The sequence below is a fragment of the Hippocampus zosterae genome, chromosome 1 (assembly GCF_025434085.1).
Source record: "Hippocampus zosterae strain Florida chromosome 1, ASM2543408v3, whole genome shotgun sequence".
NCBI classification, from domain to species: Eukaryota; Metazoa; Chordata; class Actinopteri; order Syngnathiformes; family Syngnathidae; genus Hippocampus; species Hippocampus zosterae.
In genome coordinates this window covers 22493529-22508125 of record NC_067451.1, presented here as the reverse complement: position 1 = coordinate 22508125, position 14597 = coordinate 22493529, and the positions used below count along the sequence as shown (strand labels likewise).

Sequence of the window (14597 nt, the reverse complement as noted above, 5' to 3'; positions counted from 1 at the left end):
AGCACTGTGCTGAGCGGTTCTTTTAACAGGCAAATGTCATGCGGCACAAATTGTGGTCATCTTCTGTAGTTTGGAGTGCTGTTGTTGTGGAAATGTGACATGATCACCTGTTCAACTCAATTCAATTCAATTACTCAAGTTTATTGTCAAATGTTGGGATGTAAGGAAACCATCCCTTGTTTCAATATCGCATAATTATACCTAGATGCGTCTTAATGTGTGCACTACAATCTAATGTGCGATGGAGACGCCTGTTCTGACGTGTAGCGCAACCTTTTAAGCAGCATCCTCAACATTTACACCCCACTAGCTAATTGGGGGTCTGCACTGTTGGGAGCGTAGTAAAGGAGGTGAGGACTACCGTTGTCCTCATGTTTCGCTGGGACCAACGGACACACTCACAAACATACAGACTTGTGACCACCTGTGGCCAAGTTATTTTCCAGATGTGTCTTTAAGGGCCGTAAAAATGGTGCGAGTGCTGACCATTGCATGGGATAGATTACATTTTTTTTCCTGTTCTCAATTGTTCTTGTATTCGCTTCTCCATAGTCATTTAATTTTCCCCTGTTTTATTTGATTATGCAGGATTTTATTTGCTTTTAAGTAGAGAAACGTACTCTATATTGCATGATGTTTGTTACAGTAAATCTATGGCAGACGTACTTAGTAACCCTACAATTTTATAATCAACCACATATTCCGTTGTATTCCATTGCATTGTGTGCAAGACTAGAATAATATTTAATCTGCCTTTGTGTGTAATATATAGCATGCAAGGACACACCCTGTGCCTATTAAATCAAAATTCTGTGCTATACAGAAGAGCTGAGGGACGTGAATACAGAACATTAGACATTTGGGATTTTGCCTTTATACGTCACTACACTGTATGGAAATGAAGAGAGTTTCAGCTTTACTTTCACACAGGAGATCGATGGATTCATTCACATTTACGGGCCTTTTGTGAGACAAAATAGAAGAACATTGGCTCAGAAGAATGAGACACTTCCATTCTCCCTCTTCTCCTCCTCTATTTCTGTTGATAGTACCCGGGAGTGTGATAAAGTAGAAACCATTCTTACGTAAACTGTTCAAGGCCAGAAGATGATGGTCAATGATGGATTCCATGTTCGCTTGAGTTTAAAGTGGGACCCAAGGGAGCCTGTAAAACAGATTATCTTCACACTGCTTGTTAAAGGAGGATGTCAGCGTTGAACATTGTAAGTCTTTTTGGGACGTTTGATCCTTCTTGATGTCCAAGTGGTCTTTAAGGCTTTTGAACTGCGGAGGCCCTTCAGTGGCTGTTGTTTTTTGAACACAGAGTAGGACGATTGACAACTTTAACTGCTATTTTTGCATTTTTGACCGGGTTTTACAGAGATTTACAAGATGATTTTTTCTCTCATTCTTGTTATGGCACTACAAACAGACACACATCAATTTGATATTGACGTGTTGAGTTTAATACTCTATACTGAGTTAAAACTGTTCCGCTTAATAACGGCGGCGTTCCACCAAATGTCACCTTTTTTCCTAACATGTGTTTTATATGAAATACAGTGCAATGACTTCAATGAAAAATAACATAGGTCTCAATTAAAATAAAGTGCCATAATTGCTCTGTAATTTCCTGAAGATACAACTTTCTGTTTTTGTGCTCCACACATTCTAACCTTGAACAACGCAGTTCAGTCGCCACGTGAATGTGTGATGCGGGCAGGAAAATTTGACCTGGGAATTCTGTGATTTCCTTTGCATAAAAGAAAAACTATATAATGAAATACAATTATAATGCACCTTAGTCACATGGGCCTGAACCATCAACACATATATCAACCACCTGGAAGCATAAAATGAATGGCATGTGCATTCATTTACATGGGTTCAAATGAATGGGGCAGGATAAAATCTCTTTTTCAGTCTTCTTTTTCATCGTGTGACTTTTGGTCTCTCTTTCCCCCTAATCTGACATTATGCTTGCTAATTCTAGCAACAATTAGCAAGATAATTAGCATTGCTAATTAGCTCTGCTAATTCTATCCCGATTATTGTGTTTGATGATGATTGTGTGTAATTTATCTGACATTTAATTTTAGCAATCAGCCCATTCCTTCTGCTCAGGGAGGGGTAGCCCTTTGATGCACTTTTTTTCATAGATTTTAGAACCACACCGAATGCTCTAAATTCGTGTTTTGATGCCGGTGTCATACAGAGCAGAATGATGTTGCCTGGAGAAGCTGACTTGCTGTTATCTAATTAAAAGTGAATCAACAGTGCATCAGCGCATGGTTGTAGCCAATGAGTACACTGTGTTTTGCCTCCGATCCTTAAATACATAATCAACCATCAATTCCGTACAATCGTGAAAATGGTTGATTATTTGATTTTCCTCTTCTTAACATTTTCGCTGAAGTGCTAAACATATCCTCAAGCGATCATCAAGCCAGCACAAACACTGTGCAAAAATATATATTTTTAAACATGTTAATCACGGTTTTATGTGCAGTGAACATTTTACTATGAAAGTTTATCATTTGGAATGTTAACAGTTTTGTCTCTCCAAGGAGCGATTGAGCATACTTTCCTAAAATGTAAAACTTCTGTCGTAATTGTGCACTTGCTCATCTCCTCCGAATGTGTGTTTTATTCATTCTCTTTATCGGTTTTCCCAACAGGGTCCACTTGGCTTGGATGGTAAACCAGTAAGTAGAGCATAAATCACAAATACAGAACATGCTTCAAGTGTGCATTAGACATGGTTGAACTCTAACTGGGTTTTAACTCCTTTCAGGGAATACCGGGTCTCAAGGGAAGCCAGGTAGTATGTTCACACACACACACACACACACACACACACACACCTGTTGTCTTGTTCTTGGCCTATGTCAGAGCCCGTTTGCGCCAAAGGAATTCCCATTTTGGGAGCAATGGATCCATGTGGGTATTTAGCCTGGAACCTCATCAGTCACTTTCACTGCTCATAAGGGAATGTTTCCAAGTCCGGTAAAGCACTGACAGTAGCCATCTTGTTTTTTGTTCTACCTCCTAAGTCATTGTCAGGTTGAAGAGGGTGGGGTTGTCAAGTTGTCAAGGCTGAACTGCAACAAGCGCTGAAAGCCTCATTTGCACTTCACCTCTGAGTGTGATTCATCAAACTTTCCCTGAATTGCCCCACACTGTGAGATACACTTTAAGTGTTGTGAGGAAACAAAGCGAAGCACAGCAATTGGTTACACAGTCGTGGGAAAAGGTGAAAACCTTTTCTTCGGGGCACATGAAAGGGCCCTTTGAGCAGGTGGCTCTTGAGCTGGTCAAACAGTAAAACCCTCTCCAACATCATGACCATTCATTGAGCAACTTCCTCTCCAAGCACCAGTCGAAAGGTCTTATTTAAATGTGAATCGTTAAAATATGTCTACCTGATCATCACTAGTCATACGTGCCGAAACTGTTATTTGCCAAAAATCCACCAAATTGCAAAATGTGTTATTCTAGCATCTGTGAATGAACTCTCGTATGAACGATGCATTTCCAAAAATAAAACTCATTATGTAAAATGTACATGAAATTCACATTTGAAATAACAGCAGTAGTGTTAGGGTTTTCCTATCGCGCATGCAACATTAAAATGTTTTGATGATGCATTTAGCCCATTTCAGGAAAGAGCAATGCCCTTTGTCATTCCTGTGTAGATTCTCAATCTTTCATTGTGAGAGCTCAAAATGATTGATTCCCACATCTCGTCAACAGGCACCGGATAAGAAAGTCTACCTCGATTGTTTTATTATGTTTTCTTTTTTTACTGCGATTATTTTTTTGTTTTTCTTCCTCATTTTTGATTTTGAACACAGAAACAGGCAGCTGGAGCTGACTTGTTCCTCAGGACCACACACTGGCCATAATCATGACACTGAGGAGGGGAAAAAAAGTTTTAGCAAAAACAAAAAAGACAAGGCGCTATTTCCACAGATATGGCTACTGTATTTCAATTCAGCTGATGTAGAACACATGCCACAAGACATATGAAGCTAAGGAGAAAAGTTTTAAACTTTTAAAACACATTTGAACTCTGCACAGTCTGCAAACCTTCACCGAAGCTATATCGGCAACAGAAGTGAAACAATGTCCAACAAGTTAGGGATACCTTCCCTAAAAATGAAAGCCAGCCATCTGATCATTGGATTTGACACAGTTCGTGGATGAACTGAATGGTGATGGGATCCCACAAACGTAGACACAACTAAAATCCGTAACAAAAATATTTCAGCAAAAATTAAGGACAAAGAACAAACAGAAATCACTGGCAATGAAAAGCAGAGAAAATGAAACATGTACAAAAAGCACTTGCAAAAGGCAAGGTCACGGCAAAACCCCGAAATACACAAAACAAAATTTAAAGAGTCCAAACACGTGTACCCAAAATTCGCAAAAAATCTCTGTAACAAAAATACTGACATAACCGGAATCTAAACTGACAAGAGTGACGAGGAACATGAGCAAGAAGGTCTAAAAAAACTTGAGGCAGTACAGCTAGCAAGATCAATAATCCGACAAGAACTTGGTAGCATGGCAGTCCTTCAACATTTGAACTTGAATAGATGAGGAATAGGTGCGCCTGCTGGAGGGAAATGCCTTTCACACCAGCTGGAGCTGAAACAAAACAAGCACACACTGAACATGACAGTATTCTACCTTGAGGTACCGATGTGGTGTAAAAAGGAAGGACAGAAACGTCAGGAGAGCATACGTTGCTGGATGATAATCGCTTTGGGAGTTTCGATATGGACAAACGCAATCAAAAGTTTCTATGACATAATTGCACTCGTGTTCACATGCGTATTGAAGGTCAGATCTCTCAAGAGGGTCAACCTTGATAGATTCCATTTAAAAATGGTAATTTTCAGCTATTAAAGATGTCTGACACCATATTTAATTATTTAAGGGCTTACACTTGTTGAAGTTATTTATCTTATAAATCAGCTTGTCTGAAACTCACATTTTTGAGGGACCGGCGCCCTCCCTCATCCAATACCCTGGTCATGAACTCGAACAGAAAGAAAGAAAAGATCGTCATTCGTGTATCCTACTGGGGATACATTCAAGAATTTATTTTTTTCTGAATGCGGAGCAGAGGCTGTCAGTTCATTTTGTGTAAAACTTTCTATGCCTATCTGTGCCCTAATTGCTATTGTGCAGTGGACTAAAATTTGAGGAAATGTTCAAGACCTCAAATTAAATTCGGAGTAAGTCGAAATGATTGAGTGGGATTTTTGTAAAAGCCTTCTATATATTTTTTTTCTACTCTACACATCAGGTTAATTGAAGTTTCAAACTTTCCATCCGTAGCTTGTTGTTTGTCTACAAATGGATAGATGGAGGGATTTTTAATTGGAATTGTTATTCCCAGTATGACGTGGGTGTAGCTCAGCCTCCCAGAGTGGATGTCATGTTATTTAGACTTACTTGTAGTTAGTTAGTGCCTTAAATCCTTCAGAATTAACTAATCATCAATTGTACACAATTTCTAGAAGTCCCATGATCAATTCATCGGTTAATCCATTATTTGAGCCATCACCAATTCAGCAAAAAGTTGGATATAAAATCGGTTTAAAGGCCATAAAAAAAACAGAGGGAGTAGCCGCCATCTGCTGAGAGGAGAGCGTTCAAATGCAGCCTCACTTTGAGCAATAGACTCAGATCATCAGTTGGTCTTATGGTTGCAATGAAAGTCTACCTCCACTTTCATCTCACAAAGACAATCGATCTTGAAAACGATTCTTGAAAGATGCTGCGTCAAGGCGTAATATCTTCCTACGGTGAAATGTCTTCAAGACTGGTTGAAGCAAAAGGCTGTAGCTTGACATTTGATGAAATGCCGTGAGGTGCCATTTTCGGATACATGTTGCTTGTCTGATGGATGATAGATCTTGACCATCTGTCTCCACTTATCTCCTCCCCTCCCACAGGGACCAGCCGGGCCCAAGGGAGAAAAGGTATGTTTCACTATGGTCCGACATCAGTTAACTAAGTGCTTTTTGCATGTATCTCACATTAATTACCAGACACCACAAACATGATTGCAAGCATAACTGATCTTTTTTTTCTTCGCCCTACCCCATTAGCGTTCACTGAGCATCCTTCAAAGGAGCCGAAGATTACATGTCGAAATGTAGGATCTCATGTGTCTTGGCACTTTCTCACGTCAGGGCACTTAACAGGTTTACAGGCCTCGATGATAGCCAGATGTTTTCCCGCTCTCTGAACTACTGGCCAAGCCAAAGACAATTGTGAGCGATGCAAGAGATGTCTGAGGGGCAATCATGCATTGGAAGATTTTTATACATTGCGTCCATCCAGCTATTAATGCTAAAATTTGCCTTGACAAACACTTTCGCAAAGTACAACACAGCGGACATAAACGGCATCCGTCACGGTCCGACAGGAGCAGATTGCAGATGTATGTGATGCTGACGTTTGGAAAATCAGCACCCTTTATTTAAATATGCTATGTGATGAGAGCATCCTGTCGTCTCCAATTTTCCATCAGAGAACTGTCAGGTGATTACAAATAGAACAATGCCCAGAGCTTGTTTGGGGACAAATTACCTTCTTTACATAGTCCCCTTTTTTTTCTTTTTCTTTTTTTTTTGTCCAATTGCCCAACCGTATCTTATATCTTCAGTACTCCCAAGTACAAAAAAATCATACATTTTCATCTTCCTGTTTGTTTCCAGGGTGACCAAGGAGACATTGGACCAAGGGTAAGACACTTTTCAAATTTTGCATGGAGATTCACTCCCGGATTCACTCGCAAAATATGACAAAACACGACTTTTCCAGAATTTCAACACAGTAAGAGCCATGTAAGCTGCTAGATGATGCGATAGCTGCGTATGGCCCATCAGTCCCTTGGAACTAGATGAACCTATAACATTCTAAAATATTGAATACTCTAATCAGCTTGTCATATGTCATATATGACAGTGACACATATACATTTAAAGGAGACATGACTTAGCAAGTGACACGGAGGGCACTTTGGTCTGATTCTGGACCTGGTAACACGAAGGGTGACGTGATGAGTTTATCAAACTTTTATTAAAGCGCTGAACAGTCTCTGTGAATTGTAAATCATCATATCAAGATCATGTTTGAATTCAAGGCATTGTTTCTAAAGCCAACCAATCGTGTTCTATGTTGTAACAAATTAGTTTCAGGAAATGAAAATAAATGCAAACCCAAACAAGACAGGCTAATAGACCATCATAAATTAGCATCTTTTAGTGGGGTTACACCAACCACAATGACATCATGTTGACATTCCGGTCCGAGTTCTCAGAAGTCACCTGCACAGTTGTGCCTGGCAATTCTTTATCCAAAATCAGTAAAGCTACAGTAAATAAAGATGTGCCTTTGTGTAAAGTACTTGCACAATGGCACCTTTGCCAAGTCCTACACTTCTTAAAGTCTTTTGCGAGCAACTTCACAGCGAGTATGTTTAATGATAACATATTTTCATTTTGGGATACAATCAGGTCAACAATTTTGCTCCCCTCAACCAAAGAAATAACTGCACACAAAATGCAAACAATACCAACCAAATAAAGAAATGTGTTTCCCTTATACATCTACTTCTGCAGCATCACCAACACTCATCTGGTTCCTAGGATGAAGTTTAAAATGGCCTCATCCTCTAACCATGATGGCAATAGTTGAGAAATCATGATACTGTACAAATACAGACTTGCCGCAAAAGACATAACAATAGTTGTGGGAGCACCAAAGTTGCCATCTAGTCTCAAACCAAAATGTTTTTTCAAACATTCTGAGGTGGCAAAGCTTTGTACTGTATCTGGTCCATGTTGTCAGTCCTGCCTTTTCATGTGATGTCATTCCATTCACCATGACATTATATAATTATCTTCATGCAGTGTGGTTTTCAAAATAGGCCCCCTGTGCTTTACTCAGTGGATTCTTTGAAGAAGTCACGGACCCGATTAATTCAGAATGTTTGCTTTTGTTATGCCTGCAGTATCAGGTCATGAAAATACAAGTGGGGCTCTCCCTATGAGGTAATTATGTAATATTTGAGGTTCAAGCGCACAGTCGAACTGCTTGTACAGTCGAACTGCTTGTTTTGGCTATGCGCTTCCTGTTTCAACCCACAGGTATTGCGCACACCGGAGCAAAAATAAATAAGTGCAGCACCCCCGAAACACTCAACGGGAGGCACACGCTTGTTTCAGAAAAAACAGTTCACCACGTGGTTTGGTTTCAAACTTAAATTTTACATTTGAGTTAAAGCATTGACTCAAAAATCTACAGATAAGCCCATAATTATTCATCACCTTGTCAAATCCTGGGTGAAAATGTAATTGCCTTTGTTCAATTTGTATCCTATGCCTGGGAATGACAAAACAAATGGGCAATGATTGTAAAATGTTGTTTTAGGAATTTAATTAATTCATGTTCAGTTTGTTTTTACATTTTGAAAATGACACTGGTCAACAGCAAATTTTAATCAGAGATTGCTTAATGTGTTAATCAGATATTGCTTAATGTGTCTGTCTAAGTGTATTTTTGATACTGATTTAAAAAAAAGTTTAGAATTTTTTTCAAGCACATACATTTTTCATGGAAGATTTTAAGATATTTTAATGTTTATTTTTTAATGTGCTTGAGGAATAAATGGGTGCTTATTGAGAAGCAGCAGAACAAATTCATCCCAAAAAAGTATGTTTCCATAGTTGATTAAAAAATGTAGTAAAAACATGTTGACCAGTGTTATTAATGTCCTGGACAATGAAGAAGTGTGATATTTTTCAGCATTCTAAATTATTCTGGTGACTAATCTCATAATGTTACGCATTCTCATCAGTTGTGCCGCTAGGGATTTGGGAGCCTGTGCCAAAAATATCTTTTTGAAAATACCATACATCCTTCCTCATCTCCCACTTACAGCGCCCCTTTCAGCTATACATTTAGAACATTGGCTATATCTGTATCAAGGAAGGATAGGCGTACTTTTGGACTATGTTAAAAATAATGACGATAACACAATAATGATTATTGGAAACATATTTTGCCTGCATCTCTTAACACAACATCCCACCGACGTCACTTCAAGCTAAACAATTCAAAAATATTTTTAAAATCCCTTAAACTCAAAATGTGGCCAGGATATACTGTACTGTATATAATTTTCAGCTGAATTATGTAGCGCACACAGTGCAGTTCCACAGTCATTCATTTCCTACCATATCAACAAAGTAGCCTCTTCCGCCTCTGAACTCTGAGGCAAAGAGAAAACATTGAAAACAGGAAATGACAATGAATCTCTGTCAACCTTTCACTTCCTATCAATCGATCATTTTCAGTGCCTTTTGTCAAGTGAGAGTGTGGTCTTGAGTACGGATGACAATCACAGGATAACAGCAGCATTAAAACATAATCAGATGTCCTGAAAGCACAAGTAACCAAGGACTAAAGGTCATGTTCAGTGCAGGAATAAAACCGCCTCCCATCACAGGCTCCAATGCATATGGAGGACATTGTCACTGCATGTTTGGTTGGTATCAGTTGAGTTGAAAAATGAGATGCCATATTCCAGTTTCATCCTCGACCAAAGCATTCTTTTGCCCCCCCCATGGAGTCAATGGCACAGTCGTTTAATGTCTTACTATCAAGCTGATGAAAATGAGGGATAGGAGAGGCCCAACGTGAAACAGACACTCTTTTGAGGCATGTAAGGAAAATGCGTGTGAGCGGTATCGTCAACATGACTGTCGATACAGATTTGAAAAATGGAAAAATGTCAAAGTGCCTTGCAATCTCCACAGCCTGTTAATAGAAACCTGATGAAGATTACTCTTCTTGTCATTGTGCGGTTCATCCTTCATTCTTTCTTAAAGCTTCATTCCGTCTTCCTTTACATCCAATGGACTTTTGAAAGAACCTCAGGCAGGGAAGCTTCATTTGCACTTTAAAATAAATCACCCAAAATCTTATCATTCATTGTGTGTATTTACAGTCGTGTTTACAGAGGCCACGTGTTTGCCAATTCGGCAGACCGGTCTCCATTAAGCTGGGTGGTCTGGCATAGCAAAAGTAGTTTCTTGGAGACACACTTGGCAGTTTGGTGACAAATAGTGTAGATCTTATTCCTACTCAGAACACGTCTGAGAGGTTGGCGCACGGTAGACAATTGGTCTTACACACAGCATTTAAAGAGAATGAAAGAGTTGCTTTGGTCATGATATGAAGGACTCACCTGGGACATGATTTGAGGCATCTGCGAGTGCCCCCACAACCGCGCAGACCTCCATCTTGCATATCCAGTTGCCGGTGTTCACCTGCCAAGGCGCACCATGCACTGTGCATAATGTACGGCAATCATGATTTCTCTTTTTTTCCCCTCCCAAGAAGAAAGAAAATAATGGATAGTACCTCCAGGTAGCTGCTATTAGCTTGACTATAGCCACATTTCCAGAAGATACAGTAGTATGATACAAAGTAATTTATTTTGCATTATTCACTCTCAAATTGGTTCTATTTTTTGGACAAACTAACTATGAGATCCAACCTGATAAAGAAGCAAATCTCTGACATGAAAACATGATGAGCAGGGACCAATTAGTTCTGCCTCCAGCTGCACTGCATTATTGATTGGAACCAAGAATAAAAACTCGTTCATGAAACTGTTACACATGCCATTCAGCACGAATCATTTCTCCACTGAACAAATGGACATTAGTGTGCCAAGCTGCACCTTTCCAAACACCATTTACGCCATTAAAGGCTCCCTCTGAAATAGAAGCCTCCTTTTAAATGGCGCTTGGTACTTAATCCCTGCAATGGAGGAGTAAAGACAGTAAATGTATCAGTGGCCATTTGAGCAAATCAGTCAAGCATTTCTCCAACAACAAATGTACATCGACAGCGGGAATCTTACGTCTCAAGGTCAGGTCCGTACAGATTGAGCTTTAGTTATTTTCCAGTGATCATTTGATACATTTCTGACAACAAATTATGATTTATTATGCACAAGACAAATACATTTTGAACTATACTGTCAGTGTACAACATGGTGAATAGAATTGCTTGCACTCTTTTTTTCTGGTCATGTTGGACAATTGCGTAGCCACTTGTTACTAAGCTGAACAAGTGTAGCATAATCATAACTGCGCCAAATCTTGGAGAAGTAACTGTGTTATAGTTTTGTTATTTTATTCACCATGTTTAAAATGTTGTTGTTGTTGCCTTAAATGTCATACTGCGGGAAGAGATCTCAGATCAAATCATACCGCCTGGTAGAATAAACACCAAATCAAAGATGTCATTCACAACAGTTAGCTTGAATGACGAACTAGGGGACTGGACAACAGGATTTTCACTTCCATTTGATGTAAAGGGACACTTAGGACAATAGTTTAGTACATATGGTGTATCTCACCCGTTTGCAAATGATATCTACCCTATGTTTCGGTTGTACATGAGTAATCTATGCATCGTGTGCCATGTCTTTCTCCTACTAGCCACATCCAAAGTGCGCACTGCTCACCTGTCACTTCCTCTTCTCAGGGTCCACCTAACTACAGCACATTTGCAGGACTGCACAGTAATCAGATTCTTACTGTCAAGGTTTGTCCTGAGCAGTGAACTCTCGGTTTGCCTCCCAGCATTCGCTGCTCGCCGATCTGTCTCTTTATGCGGGGCAAGGAAAACCATCCACCCTGAGAGATTTCTCTTCATCTTGCCTCAGTGTCTTCCCACAGCTATTCTGCTTCCAGAATGCTGATTTCCACACTGATTTGTCTTTGTATCGCTACTGCCCTTCCCTATTGCTGTTTCTCTACCTTGATTGTCATAAGCTTTTCTTTTTTTCCTTCTTTCTTTCTTTCCTTCTTTCTTTCCTGCATTTGCTGCATTTAATGCTCCTTCTGTAGATGGTCTATCCAAGATACGATCATGGCTTTCTCTCTGGTGACCACTCAAGCACCTTTCAGAGACGTTTTCTGAAGGTATACCACAACGAAGGCATGTGTTCACTTTTCACACTTTAACGAAGCAATTTAAATTCCATTTTAATCAGCTCTTCACTTTTCTTTTCATTTTTGTTCAAGTTGAATGAAATCTTGCACATTATTGAATTAACAAGACTTTTGACTTCAATTATCAATTGTTACATTTTATGATAGTCATGAGAATCAGTCTCTTACTTTTCCGTTTTGACCAGAAAAACTTCGCCATTCCTGCTAATGTTCCCAAGTGTACAAAAGTGTTTAACATGGCATAACAGAGAACAATAGGCAGTCCCGTCCCTCGGTTTCAGCTTTGCAGGCGCTGCATTGACATGGAAACATGTTTTCTAGATTGTGGATCTTTGCTTATTAAATATTTTACTTTCATGTGGAATGACAATTCTCTCTCACAAGTGTTTCAGTTTTGTCCGTTCAATCCGTCATTCTTCTGTTTACTGTATCTCATCAGGGTGACCAAGGGCAGGCTGGACCTGCTGGCCCACCGGGCCCCCCAGGCCCCCCAGGTCCCAGAGGCCCTCCTGGAAACACCGGCAAAGATGGACCTCGTGGCCCAGCAGGAGAGCCAGTAAGAGCCTTTGCTTTTGATGTCATGTGACAAGCTAACACCTAATGCACAAACAGGCCCACTCTCAAACAATCTTCTCTACGGTATGTTGAGGGGCTTTTGCGGTTAGCCAAACACAGGCAATTGACCTGGGGCCCAGAGATTTCCAGGAGTCCACACAGGTCTCATAGAAAATAATCAGTCAAGTTTTCTTCATCGTTTTGAGTGCTTCACTCTCTCTTCTCATGCAATAGGCTATTCCATCTTACTGTACATGTGCAAACTTGACTCAGGAAGAAAACAGTTTAGTCGAAATAAACACTTCATTTGGTACACCCATTATGCTTCGTTGTGCACAAATTCAACAGTATGATAATTATTGCAGCTGTTGAGAGGCCTTTCAAATACAGCATTTTGGTTTAGCTACATGAAAGCTAAATCGAAGAAGCAGATGTTAATATGATGCAATCCAGTTCCACACAACTGCAACCTGCTCACAATGTTAATTGTGAAGATCTTTTTGACCATGTAAATTGAAAGTCAGCATTATCTAAAATGGATAAGGCTCCTGGCTGTCATTTTTGAATTGTCAAGTGACAGTGTACGGTACAAGGAGATACGCGTAGCAATGGTAAAATCTCCTTCAACCGAGTCTGCCAGTGAGCTATGGCTTAACCAAAGTCAGCTGCATAACAGCTCTCCTGCCTTCATCTGTTTTATATACGACAGCAGCCACAAGTTTCTTCTCGTGCCCACGATAGCATCGACCGCACACTCTGCTTCCAGGAGCCGATCTGAGCAACCCTAAAACCAGTATGGCACTGCTGTCTTGAGTTCTCTGGTAGATCGCCTGCCCCACCAAACAATAGCCGTGCCTCTCGCCTGAGGCCGTTTATGTTTCTCAAGATAACTTTCCCACAGCTCAGTTCATAATGTACACAGTGGCAACATAAAGCTTGCGGTTATGGGATGGAAGACTGAATAGTTTTGATTTACTCGAAGGAATATGACTACTTATGTTCCCCTCACATGGCCCAGGAGTGCTCAGGGACTGATTTGGTGTGTTGACAATGAGACCATGAGTGTAAACAGACAAGGAAAAGTGAAATTCCTTCGACATAGACAATTTCACATCAACTTTCCTGGCTGATGAAAGGAAGTGCAAAACTCCCAGCAGTGAAACAAAACTGTATCACAGAGGGCTTCTCCAGGTCGTGTGCAGATGTCTGCTTTTAGACATTTTCTGCGAGCCACGAGTTTGAGCTGTTGTGCTCAGTCCTGTCATCTGCTATAAGTCGGGGAACTGTAAAATCAAAGAATAACAGTAATTTTGAAGTGTCACCCAACATCCATCCATCCATTCTGAATAGTGATTGTCCTCAATCGGATCACATGTGAGCTGAGCCTATCTCGGCTGACTTTTGGCGGTAGGTGTTATACACCCTGGAGTGGTCGCCAGCTAGTTGCAGGACACGAGACAAACAACCATTTATATTCACACCTTTGGACAATTTATTGTCTTCAAATTACCAAACCTGCATGGTTTTGGATTGAGGGAGGAAGCCAGAGTACCTAGAGAAAATCCACACAAACTTGGGGAAAACAGGCAAACTCTACACAAGAAGGCAAATTATATTTGCAGTCTGCTGTACAAACTGCACAAATCCTGAAAAGCATTCCATTGTAACTTCAGTCTTAGATTTGATACCAGCTTTATATAGAATTAACTGCCTTTACAAAGATAGCTGTTAATTTTTGTCTTCACTGTGATAGTTAGCTGTTGTGAACAAATGCACCGCATCATGGTGAAAAAGTGTTTTTGCCCATGTAACGTGATCAATAAGGTTACCTATTGTTGGGCGTCTTTCATTCTGTGGGGGCCCTCAAACATGAATTTAATAGGGCATTTTGTAGGTTTCAAGTAGCCCCCAAAACATATGCTCATGCATGTGTGGGGCAATAGCACAGTGCAATATTAGGAGTTGGCAAGCGCATAAGATGCTCTGCCA

The 14597-nt window shown here is 40.2% G+C and overlaps 1 protein-coding gene across 1 annotated transcript in view; it reads left to right on the top strand.

The window, feature by feature from the left end:
• LOC127611135 (collagen alpha-1(XXIII) chain-like) overlaps nucleotides 1-14597 on the top strand; it is a 126538-nt gene that overhangs the window by 98219 nt on the left and 13722 nt on the right. Inside the window, 6 exon segments of the mRNA XM_052081485.1 lie at nucleotides 2679-2705; nucleotides 2795-2821; nucleotides 5970-5996; nucleotides 6738-6764; nucleotides 11949-12023; nucleotides 12493-12609. Coding sequence (XP_051937445.1) covers nucleotides 2679-2705; nucleotides 2795-2821; nucleotides 5970-5996; nucleotides 6738-6764; nucleotides 11949-12023; nucleotides 12493-12609 — 300 coding nt within the window.